Source organism: Gavialis gangeticus, unplaced genomic scaffold (genome assembly GCF_001723915.1).
Source record: "Gavialis gangeticus isolate Ggan-Ray unplaced genomic scaffold, GavGan_comp1, whole genome shotgun sequence".
Lineage (NCBI taxonomy): Eukaryota > Metazoa > Chordata > Crocodylia > Gavialidae > Gavialis > Gavialis gangeticus.
Window position 1 is genome coordinate 186,842,610 of NW_017729032.1, and position 22,492 is coordinate 186,865,101.

The 22,492-nt window shown below is 43.7% G+C and overlaps 2 protein-coding genes across 3 annotated transcripts in view; one reads left to right on the top strand and one right to left on the bottom strand.

The window, feature by feature from the left end:
• ACOT9 (acyl-CoA thioesterase 9) overlaps positions 1 to 4,554 on the bottom strand; it is a 45,875-nt gene extending 41,321 nt beyond the window's left edge. The window contains 3 exon segments of the mRNA XM_019523926.1: positions 684 to 710; positions 2,297 to 2,388; positions 4,453 to 4,554. Coding sequence (XP_019379471.1) covers positions 684 to 710; positions 2,297 to 2,388; positions 4,453 to 4,466 — 133 coding nt within the window. The 5' untranslated portion in view covers positions 4,467 to 4,554.
• Positions 4,555 to 7,410: 2,856 nt separating this feature from the next.
• Positions 7,411 to 21,869, top strand: SAT1 (spermidine/spermine N1-acetyltransferase 1). Of its 2 annotated transcripts, XM_019523931.1 has the most exons (7): positions 7,411 to 7,645; positions 18,756 to 18,868; positions 19,181 to 19,232; positions 19,327 to 19,410; positions 20,651 to 20,752; positions 20,859 to 20,899; positions 21,310 to 21,869. In XM_019523931.1, the coding sequence occupies exons 2-7, from the start codon at positions 18,803 to 18,805 to the stop codon at positions 21,478 to 21,480; spliced, it is 516 nt and encodes a 171-aa protein (XP_019379476.1). In that variant the 5' UTR covers positions 7,411 to 7,645; positions 18,756 to 18,802; the 3' UTR covers positions 21,481 to 21,869. The 2 variants fall into 2 exon arrangements, with proteins under 2 accessions (XP_019379476.1, XP_019379474.1); XM_019523929.1 differs by lacking the exon at positions 7,411 to 7,645 and having other exon boundaries at positions 18,609 to 18,868.
• The last annotated feature ends 623 nt before the right edge of the window (positions 21,870 to 22,492 follow it).

Here is a 22,492-nt window from a genome sequence, read left to right on the forward strand (position 1 = left end):
TCACATTGCTGACACTGACCTGCCTATATCAAGGCCAGAATATTCAAACCACAGAGTCTAAAACAGGGGTGGGCAAAATGTGGCCCCCCGGGCCCCCCAAAGATTAAGAAAATTAATATTTATCTGCCCCTGGCTGCCTGTCAAGCGGCCCTCGACGGATTGCCAAAACTCAGCAAGTGGCCCTCCACCTGGTTTCAAAACACATAAACAAACAGCCAAACTTTTCAATAGTATTAAGTTCATCAGAATTTTTGCATGGTCAAAGCTTTTAGAAAATCTGGCTGCTCTAATAAATTCCTGAATAAGGATAATGTAATTTGTTTCAGGAATCCGGATTGGAAAAAACTTGGTTTAGGTATTTTCCTGAGCATACTTTAAAGAACAAATCTTGTAGTCCTTACTTATGAAAAGTGCACATAGTTGAACACTGCAGGATCTTGTGCTTGCTATAAAATTGTTCTTTTTGATCCAAAGAGTTTTAAAATGCAAGTTACGCCAATCAATATATGCCACCATTAGTAGAGTTAACATTTTTAATGAAAGCTGGGAGGACTTATGAAAGTTGACAAAGAAGAATATTAGTTTCTTTTTTGCACAAACACCCTAGCAAAGTGAGACAGTAGCCAGACAGGTTGAATTTTATAATGTAAATACTAAAATGCATGCTTATTACCACAACACACCATTATTCACATGAATAGGTAAGTGCCCTGTGGAATGGAAAAACAAATTAGATTATTAGTGTCAATAATAATAATAGCAACAATAACAACAACATCTAATCACAAGGTTGCCTTGTTATTTTACCCATTCAGCTTCCACTTCATAGTATGTGCATTAGCATGCAACTGTAGACAACCTGTCTTTGTTCATTTTCATGGTTGACAGGTAACATATTTGTCAAACTCACCTGAATAATCAACTCCTTCTGTGGTAAAAATAGAGCTATACTGTTCATTTGCCTACTAAAATCATGTGTGCAATACTTCCACTGCGTGTTTCAGTTTTTTTTCAGTCACACTGCTAGTGAAAGACCAGCTGCTGGCAAACACCAACAATGTAATAATTAAGCAGCAATAATGACAACTGTCACTCTCCATCAGACACTGTGCATGTGTTCATCTTTATGCACATGGATATTTACATGGATCAAGACCTCAATAGATACAAATAGGGAAGATGAGATGGACTAAATGGCTCAAAGGGAAGGAACATGGAATATTTTTTCAGAATGAAAGCGTTTTTATGGTTGGTTGGTTTACTTCTTGTGATAACCCTGCAAGAAGTAAACTTTCTTACAGAAAAACATTTGAATGAAGGAGGGCAGTGTGAAAAGAAACTAGTGTGACTGAGCATATGGTACCTAGCAGAAGTGATAGAAAGAGACACCCTGTACCTGCAAAAGAAGGTGGAACTACTTATTCAGAGCCTCCTACAGAGATGCCAAATACATGGGGATCCCGAGAGCCCTGGCCACCCTTGGGAAGAGGGCTGTCACCCGAAATGAGTAAAACTTTCCATGTGTCCATCATCTCCTCCCCTCCCCACCCCAGCAAAAACAGAAGTCAGCACCTCAGGCCTCAAATCCACATGGTACTTTTTACAGGCAAACAGAACTGCAGGTCTAAAACAGTCCGCAATCAATCCGCAAATGTTATCATACAATAACATCTATGACTCCCTATTCCTCACCAAGTAATCAATAGCAGAGTGCTCTAGTACTTTTACAAGTGTGCTACTTTACTAGTTACTACTGTTATAGCTAAATTTAAGCTACAAACCAAAATGAGAAAAGCAGTTGCACTTAACTGAACATGAACTATCCTTATTTCTCTCCTTTAACTCCCTCCTCAAATTACCGTTCATTTAATAATGCAAATCCACAACGTGCAATAAGTCACAGTCAGCCATTAGCATAAATAAGTTTCTATTTAAGGTACTTTCCTTCCACACATACTCATGCTACAGGGACAGTTCCTTCAGACCACGTCAACACAGAAAGGGAAAAATGTTCTTCTAAAAAAAAAGTGCTTTTCCAAAGATCAAGGACCAAACAGATCCCCTGAATGCATATTTCCATGCTAAATTGATTCAGTTTTGCTACTCATTAAATATAAATGCAAAGATTTTAAACAAAGACATTTTCTGCAGCTAATTCTTCAATATTTACAATATAAATGAAACTAAAGAACAATATTTTTCTTGCCATACAGCCAAGGAGTAGTGTGTATATATAAAGGAGAGAATAATCCCCCTTTGTAACATGATCCTTCTAAAATGCAACCAGTTACATTACCTTCAGACATATCTGGAAGAGACTGGGAACCGTTGCTCTGGGAAGTCAATGCCCGCACCAGAACAGAAGTGGTCTTCTTTACTATGCATAATCTGCCAACACAGAATAGTAAAGTATCAATTCAGATTATTGCAGAGAAAAATAAATAAGAATTCCAGAAAAGTTCACATTATTTTTCTTCAAAAGCCATAAAAATACTTCAACACAGAGTCAGCTGAAATGTAAAATGACATTGGAATCTGTTTGAATCACCATGTAGCAAAAACCAAATTACTTAAAAACTGTCATGGCACCTTGCATTTACTATGCATTGAATTAAATGGATGGAAGACAATGGGGAAGTATCATGGCTGGATAGTTGCCATTTAAGCCAGTAAAGTAAACAAGGATCTAGCACTAAGTAGTCTTCTCCAGTAAATCAGTATCAAAGTTGTTGTAAATCTTTCAAATCCTGGTCTGGAGTTCCATGCTTTGATCACAAAGCAACAGAATGTTTTTTAGTAAATTGATACATGGTTATTTATTTGTACAGATGGAATTAGCTATGTTAGTCTGAGTTAAGTAAAAGACAAGGGTGCCACCCTGCCCTGCCTTCTCTTACTTATTTGTGTTTGAAGGCATCCCAGCAATCCTGATCTTCCAGCCATCTGCGCACAGGAAGTACCACACACTTATGTAGCATGTAGCATCTCATCCCATTCTCATAAATAAATTAAGAGGCTGACATAATGTTTACACGGTCCGGTCGGTGGCAAATTGGCTTAGTAGTCGCACCCAGAGAGTGGTAGTAGATGGGTCAGTATCAACATGGAAGGATGTGGGTAGTGGGGTCCCTCAGGATTTGGTCCTTGGGCCTGTACTCTTCAATATCTTCATCAGTGACTTGGATGTGGGTGTGAAGTGTACTCTGTCCAAGTTTGCAGGCAATACTAAATTGTTTTCAAATGCAAGTCCTTCTTCATCAGGTCTAAAGGAAGAAGCAGGAACAGCTGTTAAGCTGACACCTTCATCAGACCTGAAGAAGGCGGCCTTGGCTTCACAAGTTTGTCTAACTTCAGCCCTGACATGTCGTTGGTTCAGTAAAAGACACTGCCCACAAAAATCCTTGTCTTCACCTTAATAATTCAGTTTTGTGCTTTGTCCAGGATCAGAAAATAAAGTTAAATACTAAAAATGAAAGGATCCAACTATACAATTTTCATGACCTGAACTGAGTGAAATTCAAAAAATGTAAATACCAGTGTTAATGGTGAACAAAACACATTTTTTTCTAATTGTAATCATTTAATGTAGGACAGGGTTTAAAACAAATGCCTCATACCCAATGGGGTTAGTTAACCCAGTGCAAAGTGGTGCAAACCAGTATTCAAGATCAGGCCTGTGGATTTATTACCTATCATCTCTCACACGACAAGAGCTAGGAGTCATAAAATGAAACTAGTCAGATGAAAACTGAGAAAAAGAGCTGCCTTCTCCTGAAGTGGCAAACCCATTGCCCCCCAGAAGTGGCGATGACAACTTAGCCAAATTCAAACAGGGGCTGGACAAATCCTTGGAGGAAACATGTAGCTCTCAAGCATGGGGGTTAGCGGCATCACCTCTGAACCAGATCTTCCTGGACCTTAAATGCTGGAGGTTGCAAGTGTGGCAGGAAGGTGGGGAGGAAGGGGAAACCCTGGCCAGACCCAGCTCACTCTCCCTTTCAGCCTCCACTCCCTTCCGCGATGGGACCACCGGCCTGTCTGTCATGCCACAGGACCCAGGCAGCTTACACCCACTGGGACAACTTCCAGACTCCCTTAGGAAGGGAGACTGCCCTTCAATTCAAAGCTGGGCAGAAACCATCTCTGGAGGGTTATTACCCACCTCCCTCCCCCGGCTCTTCCTCAGCCCATCCTTTTATGGCGCCTGCGTTACTTGGCACGCGTCTGGACAGGGGGCGCCCGCGATCTGCGCCACACACGACTGCGCGCCTGCATGGCCCCTCTGCCCGTGCCCTGTGTGCGGCCCACCGCTTATGGCGCCACGAACCACTTAATAAATGTAACGGGGGATGGGGCAGGGTGGAGCTGGGTCTGGCCCGTCCCGTGGGAGCGCAGCACCCCCGGGAGGAACCCGATGCACGCCCGACCCGGCCCCCGCCCTGCAGCACGCACCTGAGGGCCAGCATCCTTCCGCCCCGCGCGGCACTGCACTGCCCCAGGCCTGACTCGCGCTGCCTCGCGGGCGGCGCCCGGTGACCACGCCCGTGTCAGGCACTCAGTCTTCCAGCACCATAAACTCCCGGCTCCGCCAGCCCAGAGCGCCGCCCGGCCGCTCTGTGCTCCCCCTCTCTGGTTCCAACCATGTGGTAGCTTCCGTCAGATTCTGTCACTGCCCACCCCCCAGCCTAGTGACTGTGGTTCATTCCACATCGCACCGGCCCGGGATTGCAGTTCCTTCCAACTCGCCCCGTGCGTATTCTCCTCCCCCTTGTCCCAGCCCTGTGGTTGCTTCCATCTGATTCCATCCCCCTCCCACAGTGGCTGTGGTTCCTTCCACCTGTGTGCGCCCATCAGCCACGTGCCCCAGTCCCCAGGGTGTGCAAGGACATCACCTGTCCAGGGCAGCCCTGGCAGGACGTGGCCAGGCGCAGGCGCCCACAGGGGCAGCAACTCCAGGTCCCAGTCCAGTTCAGGGAGACAGGACACCAGGCTTCAGGGACCTGGAGGCTACCCCCAAAGCTGCAGCCCAGTGCCCATAACTGAAAGAAGCCTCAGCGTGCCTTGCTCATCACTCGCCTGGCCTCCCTTTCATTTCTTCTTGGTCTGACTGGGCCAGACACAGCTCCATCCTTCCCTGTTCCCCCTGGCCTATGTTATGTTTATTGCACAGTCCATTTATTGCATAGCACCATAAGCAATGGGCTGGGCACAGGAAGATGGGCCACGCAGGTGCTCAGTTGTGTATCACGTGGTACACAGGTGCACCTGTGCAGACCCAACCCCCTCTCCCCCCCGCCAAGTAACGCTGGCGCCAGGCTCCCACCCACCCTATATAGGAGACAAAGATCTTCCAAAGGTCTACAGGCTGTTTTCTGAAATGTCCAGATGCCTGAGGCTGAAGGTGGGCCCTTATTCCCAGCTCCTTGCTCCCAGTTCCTTTTTCAAAGCTAGTCTTTACACAACTAGAAGTTGTTAGCAATGAATTTGATATATTAAAAGAGTTAGAATTTCATCAAAAGCATATGTTTACTAATAAAAAGGGAAAATAATATCACACATAAGGTACATAGCCCTGAATAAGGAGCTGAGGTTAGACTGAGGTGATGGGGCAAAATCCTTTTCAGGTCACCCCGTACCACACATCTCCACCACCAGAGGATTTGTGTGAAGAAAGCTGTATAGGACGGTGCCCATCCCCAGGCTCAGTTTTTGTATGCCAGCCTGCCAGCCCCACAGACCTATGTGCAATGTACGTAGCCCCAAATAAGGAGCTGAGTTTGGACTGGATGCTGAGTGGTGTTGCAACTAGGCCACAGTTGACATAAGATGAGCTGAAGAGGCCGCTGTGGGTCATTCCAGGGAAGTTTTTTTCATACCTACTGTGAAAAACATGGATTCAGTAGTATTCAAGGGTTTTTTTTGTATATATCAGTGATTTAGGTACAAGATATGTGGGGTGATAGTGCCTCTCTTCAGGGTTCAAATTACGCTCTGACTCTTGGGAGCAGTCTGCAGTGGCAGCAGCCAGAAGCCAAAAGGAGCCACTGCTACCACCACTGCCTGAGACACAGGGTGGGCTGGGGCAGGGCTCTCGTTTCTTGGGGGGGGGCTCAGCTCCCCCTCCTCCCACAGCTCCACCATAATTCAAACACTGCCTCTCTTCCTGGCACTGGTTAGGCCTCATCTGGAGTACTGTGTGCAGTTCTGGGCTCCACATTTTAAAAATGATGCAGAGAAGTTAGAGGGTCCAGAAGCAGGCAACAAAGATAGTCAAGGGCTTGGACGGCAAATCATATGAGGAGAGGCTAAAGGAGTTAGGCATGTTCAGCTTATAGAAAGCGTGCTTCAGGGGGAACATGATAGCAGCCTTCAAATACTTGAAGGGCTCCTGTAAGTAAGAAGGAAAGCACCTTTTCTATCTTGCTGCAGAAAGGAGGATGCAGGGCAGTGGCTTGAAGTTGCAGCAAAGTAAGTTTAGATTGGATATCTGGAAAAACTTCTTCACTGTTAGAATAGTGAGGCAGTGGAATAAACTGTCTATGGGAGTTGTGGGCTCTCCATCACTGGAGGTGTTCAAGAAGAGGTTGGAGATGATCTCGGCCAGAAGCAAACCCTGGCACAGGTGCCATTTGGCACACAAAGGCATTTTACTTGGTGCACATACGTCAGGCAGACAGCAGGGAAGGGACCGGGCCTGTACTACCACAATAAGAATTGGGCCCCTCGCAGCTCCCCCACCATCCACCCCTGGCAGTCCAACATCTTACAAGTTGAAGTTATGGGTGGTTTTGGCACTCTGCCAAGAAATCTTGCCATCCCCTGATCTAGACATAGCTATGCCCAGGTTCTATCTCACGTATTTCCCAAATTTTTGGGCTTTGCTGGTTGCCCCCACCCCTCTATGCCCTTCTGCAACATTTGTCAGGGTTTTAAGCCTCCCCAGGGAATTGCGTGTTGGCTACACCCTAGGCTGGGGACTTTGATTGGGGTGTGCCAATGCTCCTACTAGGACCAAAGTCCAGAGGTTCCTGACTAGAGGGTTGTGCTCCGCCACTCAAGGTCAGACTGATTGCCATATTCGGGGTTAGGGAGGAATTTTACTCCATGATCAGATTGGGATGGACTGTGGAGGGTTTCACCTTCCTCTGTAGAGGGAGCATGGCCCTGTTAAGTCTACACTGACAACATTTTATAGAAGCAGGACACTGGCTGCCATGGTTCCCCTGCTTTAGCTGTTGCAGGTAGGGTGTTAGGGTCTATGTTGTCTCAGGGTGAAGGGTAGTCTTATGCAGAGTTTAGACTATGGTTTGTATAGGGATGATCCTGCCTCAGACAGGGGATTGGAGTAGATGACCTCTGGAGGTCTCTTCCAGCCTACTTCTCTATGACTTTTTAAATTTGAAGTTTTAAGCATGTGTGTTTAATTCCATTATAAGAACTAGCAGTCATAAAATGAAACTAGTCAAATGAAAACTATGAGAAGGCAACTCTTTTTCTCAAAGTGACAAACTCATTTCCCCACAGGAAACTGATAGTTTAGCCAGATTTAAACAGAGACTGGAGAAATCCTTGGAGGAAACATGTAGCTCTTGAGCACATCAGTTAGCAGCACCACCTCTGAATCAGATCTTAATTCTGAAAAGCTCCGAAAAGGAAAAAAATATACAGGCATACCTCGGAGATATTGCAGGTTCGGTTCTAGACCACCGCAATAAAGCGAATATCGCAATAAAGTGAGTCACACAAATTTTTTGGTTTCCCAGTGCATATAAAAGTTATGTTTACACTATACTGTAGTCTATTAAGTGTGCAATAGCATTATGTCTAAAAAAATAATGTACATACCTTAATTAAAAAATACTTTATTGCTAAAAAATGCTAACCATCATCTGAGCCTTCAGCGAGTCGTAATCTTTTTGCTGGTGGAGGGTCTTGCCTCGATGTTGATGGCTGCTGACTGATCAGGGTGGTGGTTGCTGAAGGGTGGGGTGGCTGTGGCAATTTCTTAAAATAAGACAACAATGAAGGTTGCCACAAACCTTCAATTTGTAAAAAACGCAATATCTGCGAAGCGCAATAAAGCGAAGCGCAATAAAACGAGGTATGCCTGTATACGTGTATATAACCGAACATAAGTTTGCTATTTCATACACAATAAAGGGTGCATCAGTTCTCCTCATTTCACCTGGAAAAAAGAAACATTTGTTCCCACATCGGCCATTTAGAGAAAATTAATTATTGTATAACTGAAACATGCTGGGATTGTCATATAGTTTTCCCTCTGCGGTACCACTACCTCTGGTAGTTTACCACTTGGTGATACCACTGCTGAACCAAATATGAGTATTTAAAATTTTGCCAGAAAATATTTAATCCATAAAACCCCCAAATCCTATTTGTTTTAGGCAAGTTCATGAAATATTGCTTTGCTAAATAAACTCAATATGAACCCTATGCTTTTCCATAAACAAACAGCAAACAAGCACATTCAATCAGAATTATTTTAGCTTTTTATTGAAAAACAGCAAAACAAAAAAGAATAAAGGCAGATTCAGGGGAGAGCACAGAGAGTGACATAAGAGCTTGCGCTGTGCTCAGAAACAAAAGGGCTGCTGATCTCTACAGTTAGGTAGACTGTCAAAAACACTCATACATACAGTGCACAGAAAACAAAGCCAGCATAACTATATAGGCCTGTAAAACCTGCATACCAGAAACATAAGGATAGATGTTAACAGTGGCTCTCATGACAGCCATAAATTCCATTATTCTTCCTGGTTATATAAATCATTGTGAAATCTTGTAGTTTTTGTGGGAGGGACACATTAGTGATTGAGTAAGCTGTTAAAATATTCTGTCTAAATGATATGTACTTTATTAAAAAGGAACTCATTAGGATTAAATCAGAGCCTATAGGAAAGCAAGCAAATGATTCATTTCAGTACACCATGAAAGTTGGTCTGGTAATTTGCAACCAGTAACACCAAAACACCAATTAATGGGCAGACAAAGTTTAAACTACTGCGAAATCAGTGGACAAATCCAAAAAAGATGTAGGTCCTTAAACAGGACTTAAGTAGGATTTAGGATTCTCCAAACCAACTTTATTTAAAAAAAAAAAAAAGTACCTCCGTATTTGGGCTGAAAGTTCCCTACATGCCTGCTACCCAAAAGTGTCCTGGTTTGAGCAGCTTGTAACCAAACTCCTGACTAAGCCTCATGGCAATCTAGAAATGAGAGTGGCACCTAAATCCCTTGAAGTACCTAATCCAATGGTTCTCAACCTTTTTGGACTGGAGGCACCCTCAATAGATTCAAGGCATCCATAACTGTTGTGAATTGAGTGGCACCCAATTTCAAAAACAAAGTTATATATTACGGAACACACATCCTTGCAGAGGGGCTGGGCTTTGGAGTCAAGATATTGTTCAGGCATGCAAAAGCCTGAACCTGCATTTCTCTACTTAACATGGCTGCTTATCTCCTCACACTTCAGGGCACCTTCAAAGAATCTGTCAGTGAGAATCACAAAGGACTTTTATTTAGCACAAGACATGCTTCCTTCTTTCAGAAGGAAGGTGGTAGGGATGTGTTATATAGTAGCCTTATGGTTACAACTCTCATGCAGCTGGAAACAGGACAGTCTGGAGTTCTCAGGATTATTCCTGTTTTTCATCCAATAACTGTTTACTCAGAAGAAAACAGTCAAGGAAGCAGAAACTAGAAACTAAGAACTGCCCTCTTCCGGGTCAGTGCCCTAACCATGAAGTCATTCAACCATGTTTCTTTCTGCTCGCTCTTTAACTGTGCTCATGAATCTTCCTCTCTCTGCATGTAATTTGAAGGAGCTTAAGTCCCTTACTGAATCTGACCCCTAGGATCTGTTTATGTTGACAAATAGAGTATGTAGATGACTGAGGACCCAAGTCTGTGAAGAATTTGGCCCAAACAATTCCCTCCCATTGAAATGGGTGTTGACCCAAAGGTCCATTTTCTGTGCCTTAAAAAATAGAGGTATAAAAATCAAGAGCTTAGTTCAGACTCCAATATACATTTTCAATCTGTTTTTATACCCGTTATTCACATCATAGGGTGGTGATTTGTAGGAGAAATCAGGAGTGTAGAATCCAAATGCCCAGATCACAAGTGGATGTACCTGTCTTCCCACAAGAAGCAATTTGCAGAGTTGAAGCCCTAAATTGTGAGTATGAAAAAAGTTAAAACCCAAGAGCTGGTCTTTTCATCTTCAATTTAGGAAAGAGTAGATCATTCTATTGTACAACATGCTTAATTATTGTTTTCGTATCAAAGAACTGTCCACAAACAGTACACAGTGCTTCTGCAATATCAGTTTAAACACAGTATTTGAATGCAATATGAATTTAAAATCCTGGTACAATCTATACTCTGTGATTTACAGTCCTGTGTCACCAATTCACTGTGGCTATAAATTGCTTGCAAAATTTATGGCAGAGAGGCAATAGAACAACAATTCTCAACCAGGATGCCACGCTACCCTGGGGTATCAGGAGATCCTTCTAAAGGTGTTGTGGAGTAGAGCACAATATTAACATTTTTAGGTGTGCAAACACATGATTCACAAGATAAACCCAGAGATTTCAAACAGGAATCCATAGTGTCAAAAGCATTTGGACCTGTTGTGGTCTTTTCTGCATTCTTTGCAACAGAAGACTGTCTCTATTACTTTACTGTAGTCAAAGAACGAGTGAAAGCTAAAAGCTGGTGTTTTCCCAGGGGTGCCTTAAGTCTACAAGATTGAGAACCACTGCTGTAGGTTCATAAGTAAAACAACTGATTCCAATAAAAAGGAAAAATTATTTAGTTAATGATACGAACAAAGTCCAGAATGCTGTCCAAAGTGTAGTGATGTGTGAAAAAACAAAGAGGTCAGTATTGGCTATAAAGTCAAGACCTTTCATATAGTTCATTCCATTTGGGGTCTTTGAAATAATCAACAAATGAAGAATTCTACTCCGGCAAAAACTGAATCAACTCTGCTCGCAGATCAAACACTTCTCAATACAGATCCATGGGAAAGCCAGCAAACTTCAGAATGTATAAGGAGGCTGTGGTATTCAGCACCCATTTCATTACACAAAGCAGCAAAAACGCATGAGTTCAGAGGTCTAGCTTTAATGAAATTCATGATTTTTACAACACAGTAAAACATCATTCAGGTCAGGGCCCAGTTTTTTCAATGTTAGTGCTTCTCTGTGCAAGATACAGTGAGTTGAAACAACATTTGGTGCTACCTGTTGTATTCTCACTATCAGACCACTTCTACTGCCAGTTACAGCCCTTGCAACATCTGTGCAAATACTGACACAGCTGTCCCATGAAAGGCCATTTGTACTTATGTACTGATTAAGGACTTAAAAAAATATCCTCTCCTGTTGTTCGTGTTGGCAGTTCAAGACAACTAAAAAAGGTTTCAACCAACTTCCTTTTCCAAATATAGCAAACAAATAGTAACAGCTCAGTCTGATTTCCTATGTCTGTAGATTCATCAACCTGAAGAGCATATGCAGAAACTGTTTTCAATCTCTCAAGCAGCTGTGTCTCCATGTCCTCTGCCATTTCTCAAATTCTTCAAGAAACAGTACTGTCCGAAACAGGTATCTTTTTAACTTTAACCGCTTGCTTGTTGCCTAACAGTACTTTACAAATATTCCCGTCAGCAGGTATAATCAAAGATTCTCCAATCGTATGTACTTTATTGCATTTTGCAATTCTGAGTGATATCAGATATATATGAGGCCTTCAGCGCACTTTCACTGTCTTTAATGCTATGAGTAAACACTTCCTTCTAACATTTGAAACTTTCAAGCTGCCGTTCAAAAGATTCAATCCATTTTCCAACCAAGCTGGCATGCTTTGTTTCCAAGTGTCTTTTTAATAAAGATGGCTTCATATACTCATTGCAGAGTTCTTCCAAACAAATGACAGTTTGGTTTGGATTTATCTTTGGGACTCACGTATGTAAAACTGAACTCCAAATAGACATTGCTGAATAAATAAAGTTAATAATTTTAAAACAGTAATTTTTTTCATTCATTCTGCATACCCTCTATGACCTTTTTAAGTGCCCCCTAGGGATAAGCGTACACCCAGTTGACAACCACAGATGTAGTTCAAAGAATGTCCTGTATACTAATCTGAAAGATTTGAGAAGAGAGACACCTTATATTCAGACGCTATAAAACCATGAGACACTGCTGTTTATTTACCTTCACAGCAGTTCAGGAAAGGACATGGAACTTAAAAACACCACCTGTTTTTCTCCCCCTTTTATCAGTAACATTTGCAAAACCCTATGTTTCTATCGCATGGGATTTCATTTGGAGGTCCCTGGGATCTTCCATAGGAAAGATGAGAGAATGGAGTTTCTGTAACTGACTCCTACAGCTGAGCCTCCCGCCTGCAAGATAGAGCCCATCTCTCCCTTCTCAAAATTAGAGAAAATTCAGAAATGTGTATGCAGGTCAGGACAGAGAATCCCAAAAAACAAAACCATGTGATCCCTTGAACTCTAAAATTAATTCTGGACCATCAATATGAATGAATCTTTGGGCCTTTCCAGTATATTTCCTTATACCTCATAATGAATAATATCATGATCTCTGGAAAAAGGACATAGGGAGAAAACTTGCTTTGTTAGGATACACGTGTTATTATTAAGTTTGTTTTTAGTGCTTCCCATTAATAAGGAACAAGCGGTTCTTTCTTTAATATGGACAGCAGTGAAATTTTATGCAGAATATTTATGATCCAACAGAGGAAAGCAGAGACCAGATTTCTAAGTATTTCAAGCTCAGCAGACCATGTGACAGGGAGAGGGGGTTAGCTGCAAGGTGGCTGCATCAGTTCTAGGAAGTAGAAACTGCACAACTTACAAAACTGCTGCCATAGTGTGATTTCCCAATTATAAGACACTTTATAAACATTCCAAAAGATAAATAATTAGGCTAGCTTACATAACTGGAAAATGTGCCATTAGTCTGTTACAATTTGAAGATAACTGTTTTACAAGTGAAGAACAACAACTTTATAGATAGTGTCTGGACAGCAAAAACCACAGGTAAGGAAAATGCAGCTCCTCTGAACAATTAAGAAGGGAGTATAGTACACTTGGAAAAAAAATTACTTTGACAGATATAGTTTAATGTTATTTTATGTTTCTTTTCTAAAAGAAATATATGGAGGCATGAAGAGTACTGATAATATGAAAGGGACGCCTTCCACAAATGAGGGTTAAAGAGGTGGATCTTTTTTATCTAAAATTTTGCATTAAAATAAGAAAAGAAATGAAAGCATGCAATCCTGGAAGATGGTAATCAGATTTAAAAATTCAAGGATACAGCCAAACGTTAAGTCCCCATGACTCTAGATATCACTACAGCTCTGTTGGTATAACAACAGTCACTCTATACCAGGCTTGTCCAACATATGGTCCGCAGGCCGCCATGTGGCCTGCCAAGCCATTTTCTCTGGCCCGCGGCGGCACTGCCACCACGTAGTGCAGCCACTGCCAAGCGCGGAGCCACCGCCGAGCGCGGATCCACCACAACAGAGTGCGGAGCCACCGCCGAGAGCGGAACGCAGAGCCACGGCGGCCAGGCGAGGTGGGCAGGGCTGGCCCGTGGGCCCCAGCCAGCAGTGAGGGGAAAGGACTTGCTTACCTCTGCAGGGCTGGGCTCATCAGTGAGCCGGGTCCTGCTGCCGTTGCCGCTGCCGCTGCCCCAAGGGCTGCGCAGCATGGGGCTGTCCCAGCCACGCCTAATTAGATGAGCTGGGGACAGGGTGCAGCTTCTTCTCTGGCTCTGCCCCCTGCCCCCAGCACGTGGCCAGGGGAGCTGCAGCATGGCCTGTGCCCCGCCCATGTACATATTGGACGAAGGCACGAGGTAAGTTCCCGCACAGAGCTGGGGGCGCCTCAGGGCCAGGCTGGGGCTGCGGGGCATGCGGTTGCCAGAGCCGGGCTGGGCAGGAGGCGCCCAGCCCAGAGGCGCTCTACCTCCAGCTGCCTCCTTGGCGGTTCAGGTTCTGCTAATGTAGCCTGCATGGCTGAGGATGGGGGTCTGCATGCTGCTGGAACAGCAGGCTGAACAGCCCTGGACTAGCTTATCCTTGAGATCTCTTCCACATCTCTGCAGTATATGCCTACAGTTTCTATTTAATTAACCACAATGACCATTATCAAGTTAGTAAAGGATCTCAAGGATAAGCTAGTCCAGGGCTGTTCAGATCTGGTGAGGCTGTGGGACCCAGATAACACCAGCATGTGTTGCACAGGCTGCACACTGTAGGGGTGGGCCCCTAGGACCCCCTCACTGCACAGGGCTGCTCCAGCAGCATGCAGACCCCCATCCTCAGCCATGCAGGCTACATTTGCAGAACATGGACCACTCCTTCCCCCCCCAGGCCTGTCCCCCTTGCACAGCAGTGGGAGAGGTGGCTGCCCAGACCCATGCCCTACATACTTAACTGCTTGCAGACCCCATGTAGACTGTGGGTGACATCCTGGACCTTTGTGGTTTACATGTGGCCTGCAGGTAGTTTGCTGGGCAGCCCTAATGTAGTCCAACCCCCTGCACAGAAAAATTATGTCCTGTTCCTAAGCCATACCAAACATACATACTTTCTGAAAAGCACAACTTCCCTAGGCACATTTCCAGACCCATTTCATTGTCACTTCCTGTAACTTCATTGGTGTCAAAGGTCATGTGACATCACTTCCTGATGTGATAGCACTTCCTGTGAGATCTTTGAATATGGCTTGCCAGCCCACTGGGTGATAAAAAGTTTGTGATCCGCCCTACATTCAAAAACGGTTGGACACCCCTGATCTATACCTTTCTCATGAGCTGGTGGAAAGGCTTTCATCCCTGCAACCTCTACATATCCCTAGCATAAATTCTGCTCATTCTGGTCATGTATATTTGAGCACCAGCCCTAAGTTTGAAGACAAGACGACAAGCCCCACATAAACCACTGCAGGACGCATGAGGCGATTCACAGGAGGAAATAGGAAGGAACAAAGTCACGAGATCTCTGTTTAGTTAGGCCAGTTAGATGGTTCAGACAGGGCCCTCAGAGACATCATGGCTACCGTAGCTTACAGAAGTTAGTTACTGCTATACGTAGTAGCAATTTGAAGAAGTTAATCATTCAGCATCAGACTACTATGAAGAGTCAGTCCTGACCCTTCAAAATAGCTGTGAAAGTTTTAACATTTACAAACATAAATAGGATCCAGATTGAGACTTAGTGTATGCAAGTCGATGAAGATACATCTACTTCCAACACATCTGATTTTAACCCAGGAGACATCACTAATCTTTGCATTTATATCGGGCTCTTCACCACAGTACCTAAGCGCTTTTGGTTAGTAAAAACATTTTCTGTAATATGGGTGTACTTGGTAGCCGTGTTGGTCTGAGACAAAAAGACATACAAAAAACTAGAACTCTTGGTTCCAAAATGATACCTTTTATTAGACCAACTGGAAAATGGAGGTGGTCTGATGGTAGGCAGGGAGGCAAAAAAGCTTCCTTGTTGTTCTGCAATGAAGTTTAAAGTCCAAAATCGGCTAAAGTTCAGTATCTTCCATGTTTCAGGGGTGTACTCCTCCAGGGAAGGAATTCTACCTGACCAACACATCAAAGAGCTACTCAACACAGCTCACAAAGACACTGTCATGGACCCAGAGGGACAGACTTCCATCTTCAGCTCCCTCTGTGTAAAAATGAAGTTTATTTCCTACCTATGGGGACTTTTTACCATCTTTGTACCATCTACACTTTTCCTAGAGCCTGACAAAGGGACTTTGATCCCAAAAGCTTGCAGAAAAAGATGATTTTCTTGCCATTTTCCAGTTGGTCTAATAAAAGGTATCATTTTGGAACCAAGAGTTCTAGTTTTTTGTATGTCTTTTCTGTAATATAATTTTTTCACTAGAAAAGTGCCTTGTTTTGGCAAAAATCAGATTAAGTCCTGAACCAAAAAAAAAAAGATGCATAACATCCGAACTTTTTTATACTTTACTGTGTGCATGTAACACAACACCCCATATAAAGCAGTAGTAACAGAGAGCTTGATCTTACAAGCGGCTGGGCATTATGTCCCTCATTTAGCAATTACTAAATCCTGTGGTCAACTTCAAGCAGGTGAATAGTGCTGTTGAAGCCTTAACCTTTACAACCCCTTGCCTTGGGAAACACAAACAATTAAAACACAGAGACTGCTTTTAATTCTTAAAATTATTTTGATAGATTAATTCAAATTATTCTGTGTTTAGAGCTGGCTGACTGCCCACTCATCAATAAGATGACGTCTATGATCCAGAGAGGAGGTGAACTGGAGGTCAAGGGAAAATGCATGCCCTATTTGCCATTAGTTTCGCTTCCAAGCTTTTTGCAATTCTGATGCCAAAAAGCTCTGTTCCTTTTGCTGGATGATAAAATGAATTCCATCAATTCCATAGATCTCACATTTAAGAGATCAGCTGATAATGTGGGTAACATGCCTAACAATGAGGATTACACAGGAATCATTCAAGCAATGTCTTTGTTGGCTTTTTTTATGTTAGTAGACTATCTACACCTTGACCATTCTCAGTTTAATGCAGGCTTCTCACCACTAAGGCATGCTCTCATCTCCACAACAAATAGCCAAAGCAAGTATTCATCAGAGAAATGATGACCTAGTCCCACTGAAGTCAAGGGGAATTTTGCCACTGACTTCAACTGGGCTTGAATTTTCTCCATAGCTTCCCAAATTCTAGAGAGTTAACTTATAACAGACCAATGGCAAAAGCTAATTCAGAAGTCTAGGGTCCTTCTGCCTAATTTACAGGGGAAAAATGAGACTGTTTGGAACCTCTGCTGAACTCAGCAGTTACCAGTTAACTGATTGCACTAGCAAGTCAATTAGCATCATAAAACATGAATTACTGTTATATGGAGGCTTTGAGGTGTGACTATTTATCTGCAAATAATCTAGAACTCTTGGTTCAGAGATCATACCTTTTATTAGACCAACTAATAACTTATCTAGCATCTTTCTTTTAATTTTTCTCTCGTCTGCATACTGTATCCTGCAGTGGCCCACAAAATGCTTTCTAATTTGTCAATATTTTTTCTCTCCAGCATACATATGAAAACAAACCCAAATGAGCCATGTTTGCTGGGATAATGCAGAGTCACCACATTTTGGTGCAACTGGAGAAGTGGGTGCAAAGCTAAATTCTCTAAAACGCTAAAGCTAGGGTGGGGGAGAAGTCTAATCAGATTTTAGTTTCTGAAGTCATGAGACTGTTTTGCCCTGGGAAAAAAAAAAAGAAATGAGGTACTTCTCTACATTACCCAGTTGCAGTTTCCTGACGGTGTGGTTTCCTGTATGACAAATGAAAAGAAAAAAAAAAAAAGCTGAGGGCTTGTGAACACTGAAATTGTTTTTGTATTAGTGTTCCTCATGTACAGGATTTCTGGAACGTCATAAGGTTTTCATGAATGTAATTTTTTAATCAACACCTCACAATCCCCCAGGTCTTGTACCGACCTTACTAGAAATACCTGTGGCACTCGATTAGAGAGTGCAACTGGCTGGGGTCTTCCCACAGAACTTCCCCTTTCCACCTTGAGCACCAAAGAGTTTGTACGATGGGTGTGCAGGGCTTTTTAAGAGTTGTTGGTTGTAGCCAGGTTGGTCTAAGGACACAGGCAGGCAAGGTTCTTTGGGTAGAGGTGATAGCTTTTATTAGACCAACTAAATAATTGGACAAATTTTTCTTTGCAAGCTGTCGGGCACAAACACCTTTCTTCAACCATAGTCTGCTGGACTCTCCCCATGCCTGAAGACAACCAGCAGCTTCTCCCTATGCCTGAAGAAGGGCATTTGTGCCCAAAAGCTTGCAAAGAACAAAGTTCTCCAATTATTTAGTTGATCTAATAAAAGATATCACACATACCCAAAGAACCAGAGCTTTAACTGATTTGAGTGCCTGTGGGAGGAGAGGCAGAGATTTCTCTTGCAAACCATCATGGCTACATCACTCCCACACTACCACCACGCATGAGGGGCGTGTTGTTCAACTGCAAGACATGCACCACTTTAGGTCAGCCACAGCAGCTCTAGCAGCACTGGGGTCAAGCCCCTTCAGCCTGGCTGGAAAGACAGGGCAAGGGCTTGTGCTTTGGGAGCGAGAGGAGTACAGCCAAGACAAGCAAGGACGAGAGGAGCATACTGCTGGCCTGGGATTAGGATCCCTGGCACGCAGAGGGTCACAGCCCCCGCCCCGAGGAAGAACACACAACCACGAAGTGCGCACTCCCTGCTCTGGGCACAGCAGCGGACACGCCACAAGGCTTCACCCCTCATGCGTGAGGAGCGAAGAGCCCGCACTCCACTAGGGGGCGCCCGCGCCCCTGGCTCCAACTGTGAGTCACGAGACGCCGGCTGTTACTAGCAGAGTGAGGTAACCTGGCGGCGGGCGCGCGGCGGTTGGCTGAGAACGCTGGTGCGGGCACGCTCATTGGCTCGCGAGGCGGAGAGGCGGAGCCTGCCACGCTATAAATAAGGGCCGGCACGGCTCTTTCGGATTAAACGCCGCTTCGCTACAGCTCGAGTCGGAGGCTTTGGGATTTGCTGTACACCACCGCATCGGGTCATGCTCGGAGCCTGACTAGGCGCCCGGGACACGAATGAAGAAGCAGCTGCTCCTCCTGTTCACTCACCGGGGACTTGTCAGCCGAGGGGGCCGCAAGGGGAAACGCCGCCGAAAATGGCCTCGTTCCATATCCGCGCCGCGCGCCCAGAGGACTGCCCGGATCTACTGCGCCTCATCAAGGTGCGGGCGGAGAGGCGGGGACTCGCGCGTGCGCAGTGGGAGTTGGGCATCTCCCCCCCTCCGCCCATCCTTTTTGCCGAGGGGAAGTCAGTTCGGAGGAGGGAGGCTTGCGCATGCGCGAGGAGGGGGTGGAACACTGCAGCGTTCTTGCCTGGGAGCCGAACGCGCCTGCGCACTAGCGCGGGCAGAAGCCGACGCTTACGTGATAAGCAAGGGAACGTTGGGGCCTCCCCTACAAGTGTAAGGAAGGGGGTGGGGCTTGTGCCTGCATGCAGTCTTGCCAGTGTTGACAGCTTCTCTGGTCCCTTCTAGGAACTAGCCAAGTATGAGGACATGGAGGACCAAGTTGTACTGACCGAGAAAGGTAAGGTGTCCACCAGCATGGTCAGCAGCTCCCCTTGGTTGCCATCCCTTGCTGGTGACTGGCACTAATGCCTGCCCCCTTTGTCCCCTTGCAGATCTCCTGGAGGATGGCTTCGGGGAACACCCGTTCTACCACTGCCTAGTGGCAGAAGTGCCCAAGGAAGCATGGACGCCAGAAGGTGAGCCTTGCTGCTGCCACCGGTCTTAACGTGAGAAACGCGCAGGCCGCACGCAGCCTGGGGTAATGCTGCTGATTGTACGTAAGGCTTCCGCTGTTAAAACGGGGTAAGAGGAAAAAGGTTTAAGTGTTGAGATGCAACTGTGCAGTTTGCAGTAGCTTTCTAAAGTAATCTGCCAGCCTGCTTTAATTCCATTTCATTAAATGGTTTTCTTGTTTGACCCTAATTTACCTCTTATGTAATCCTGTTGAATCACATTTTTTCTTTAATTTGTCCCCAATCTTCAGGTTACAGTCTCTAGCTTCGCCATGTACATGGCCCTTCCGTGTACATGGATGGGCGGGGAGGTAACTAAAAGATCCGTTACACAATAAAGTAGATGATCATGATATGAGGTAAGGTCTACAGGGACAAGTACTATTCCCAAACCTTTACCAAAAAAAAACACGGTAGATCAGAAATCCTGTATGCACTGTCTTCCTATGAGCATGTGCGAAGCACTATGGTAAAAATGTGATTTCAATGTTTTTAGTTTTAGGATTGAATGGAATGATGTGGGAAGAGTTGGCTCCTCTTCCAGGCTGAGCTATGGAATTGTTGTTAGTCAAAGTAGATAATAGCTTCCTGTTGCAGAGGATAGAGAGAGACTGATGCTATCAGTGGGAGCACAGAGGAAGCAGTGTTGGAGATGCCATTACAGCGACTAATGGCTGTGTGAGAGCACTCCAGGCTTCCCACAGAGCAATTTTTTGAGAAATTGGAAGATGAAGTAGTGCTTTTTAGATTACATTTATTATTAGCTTTATGCTCAGATTCTAAGGAAGCAGAGTTGAGCTCACTATCAGCAGATTCTGAACTGCCGTGTCAAACTTAGTCTGATTTGTATTCCAAAGTGGACATACTGATAAATCATTAGGGTATGTATGTATCTGTACCAGGAAACCTTGGTTGTTTGGTGCTTATTTTTAACTGTAACACTGGCTTTGAAGATGCAGGGTATCAGAAGGATAAGTTCTCATTTTCTAAGGCTGATTCAGATTGCAGGAATTTGTCTTAACTGTAACTTACTGCGCTTATTGTAAACTTCCATTCCTAAACCCAACCTATGATAGTTGCAAATTTAATAGTTGCATGTTACAGAAATGGCCTAGGCATTAAGACATGCATGTGAGACTAATTTTTTTTTTAAGGCAACAAAATTAAGAAGTTTTTACTAAAGTAATAAAACTTTTTGTTTCAGAACATTGTGTTGTGGGTTTTGCCATGTATTACTTCACTTATGACCCATGGATTGGAAAACTGCTGTATCTTGAAGACTTCTATGTGATGTCTGACTACAGAGGTATGTTCTAATCTATAGTAGTAGATCGGAAAATATATTTTTTTAAATGGTGTGTTTAAGTAGTACACTACTGAAATATTTTGGGGGGGGGTTTTTTGCTTTTTAGGGCTTGGCATTGGTTCAGAAATTTTGAAGAAGCTGAGTCAGGTATGTTGTGGCTTTTTCATTCTTCCATTAAAAAAAAAAAAAACAAACTCTAAAGCACCAAACAAGTAATATGGTAATCAATGCTGTTTGTTGGTTTTACAGACTACTGCCCTTAAACAGTACTTGGAAATGAGGAATTTAGTGGCATTAGTAGAAACAGTTTATAGGATGTATTTTTCTCTCACTAATCCTAATTCTGACAAGCACAATAGAAAGCAGACAAATCCCAGAGGATAGGATAAAGGAAACCAACCACACTTAACACTGCAACCACTGTTTAGTGCTATCCATTTCAGCTCTGTGATTCAAGCTGCAATTTGTTAGCCTGTTAGTAGAAGGATAGCCAAGTTCATGTATAGAGCAAATCTCATTTGCTGTGTCTTTTAGTCTACTCTGTAATATTTCCATAGGTTGCTGTTAAAAGTCGCTGCAGCAGTATGCACTTCCTGGTGGCAGAATGGAATGAACCTTCCATCAGCTTCTATAAGAGAAGGGGTGCCTCGGATCTGTCAACTGAGGAAGGGTGGAGACTTTTCAGAATTGACAAAGAATACTTGTTGAAAATGGCAACTGAAGAGTGAAATTGTTCCAGCACGTAACAAATCCTATCCGCAAATTATACTTTGAATAAACTCTTGCCTTATTCTTGCTTTGTGTACAGTCTGTAGTGAAATAAATAGCACAAATGTTCAAGAGCTTTACCAGTGCTGAGAGTAGTAGGATAATAGCTACTGTACCCCAGAGCTGACACAGCTGTGAAGGCCGGTTTCTCTGCTTGTTACACATCTTTTACTAGTGTGGGCTTGTGATCTTTAAATATATATTTGAATAAAACTTCATTCTTGTAAGTGTAATGCAAATGTGTACAATGTACACACGGGTAGGGTTTGTTTCAACTTCATTTTATAAAAATATAGTATTTTCATGTTGGTTTTGTGTGTGTAAAAATAAAGTAGTTTTCTTCACTGTGGTTGGCTGGTGTTACAAGTGGTTTTTAATCAGAGTTCAAAAGTAGATCTTCAAAACAGAAATGCAAAACTCTAGAAGTCCAAAAGTTCTGCATTTCTTTTTGTCTCAGACCAACACAGATACCAAATATATCCCTGATCCTCAAAACATCCCTCTATCTAAATCAGGGGTGGGCCAGGTGCAGCCTGCCATGCCATTCTATCTGGCTTGTGAGGCCCCTAAAAAATTTAGAAAATTAATACTTACCTGCCCCTGACTGCCTGTCATATGGCCCTAACAGGCTTGCCAAAACTCAGTAAGTGGCCCTCCACCTTAAATAATTGCCCACCCCAATCTAAATCCTACCTACCCCAAAAGACCAACTCTCCAGTCTCTTTCTATACGATCAGACCTCCATCCTTTCAGTCCTTGTACCAAATCCCTACTGCTTAAGAGGATCTACAATTCAGGTGTTCTACCTTAGTTGCAAGACCAAATGCGACAGAGAAGCAGGGAATGCATCTAACAGCTTGTAAATTGGGGATAGAGAAACACAGGTGCTGTGTTCCTGTATCCCTCAATAACTGTGGTATCTGTGAGAGACCCAAGTTCACTTAACTGCCCAAGAAGTATCAGCTCTAATCA

Bases quoted from the DNA above. Each gene is read 5' to 3' on its own strand.
- SAT1 (XM_019523931.1), top strand. From the start codon at position 18,803: ATGGCCTCGTTCCATATCCGCGCCGCGCGCCCAGAGGACTGCCCGGAT. The intron at 19,233-19,326 runs GTAAGGTGTCCA...GTCCCCTTGCAG, and splicing joins AGTTGTACTGACCGAGAAAG to ATCTCCTGGAGGATGGCTTC. The intron at 20,753-20,858 runs GTATGTTCTAAT...TTTGCTTTTTAG, and splicing joins TGTGATGTCTGACTACAGAG to GGCTTGGCATTGGTTCAGAA.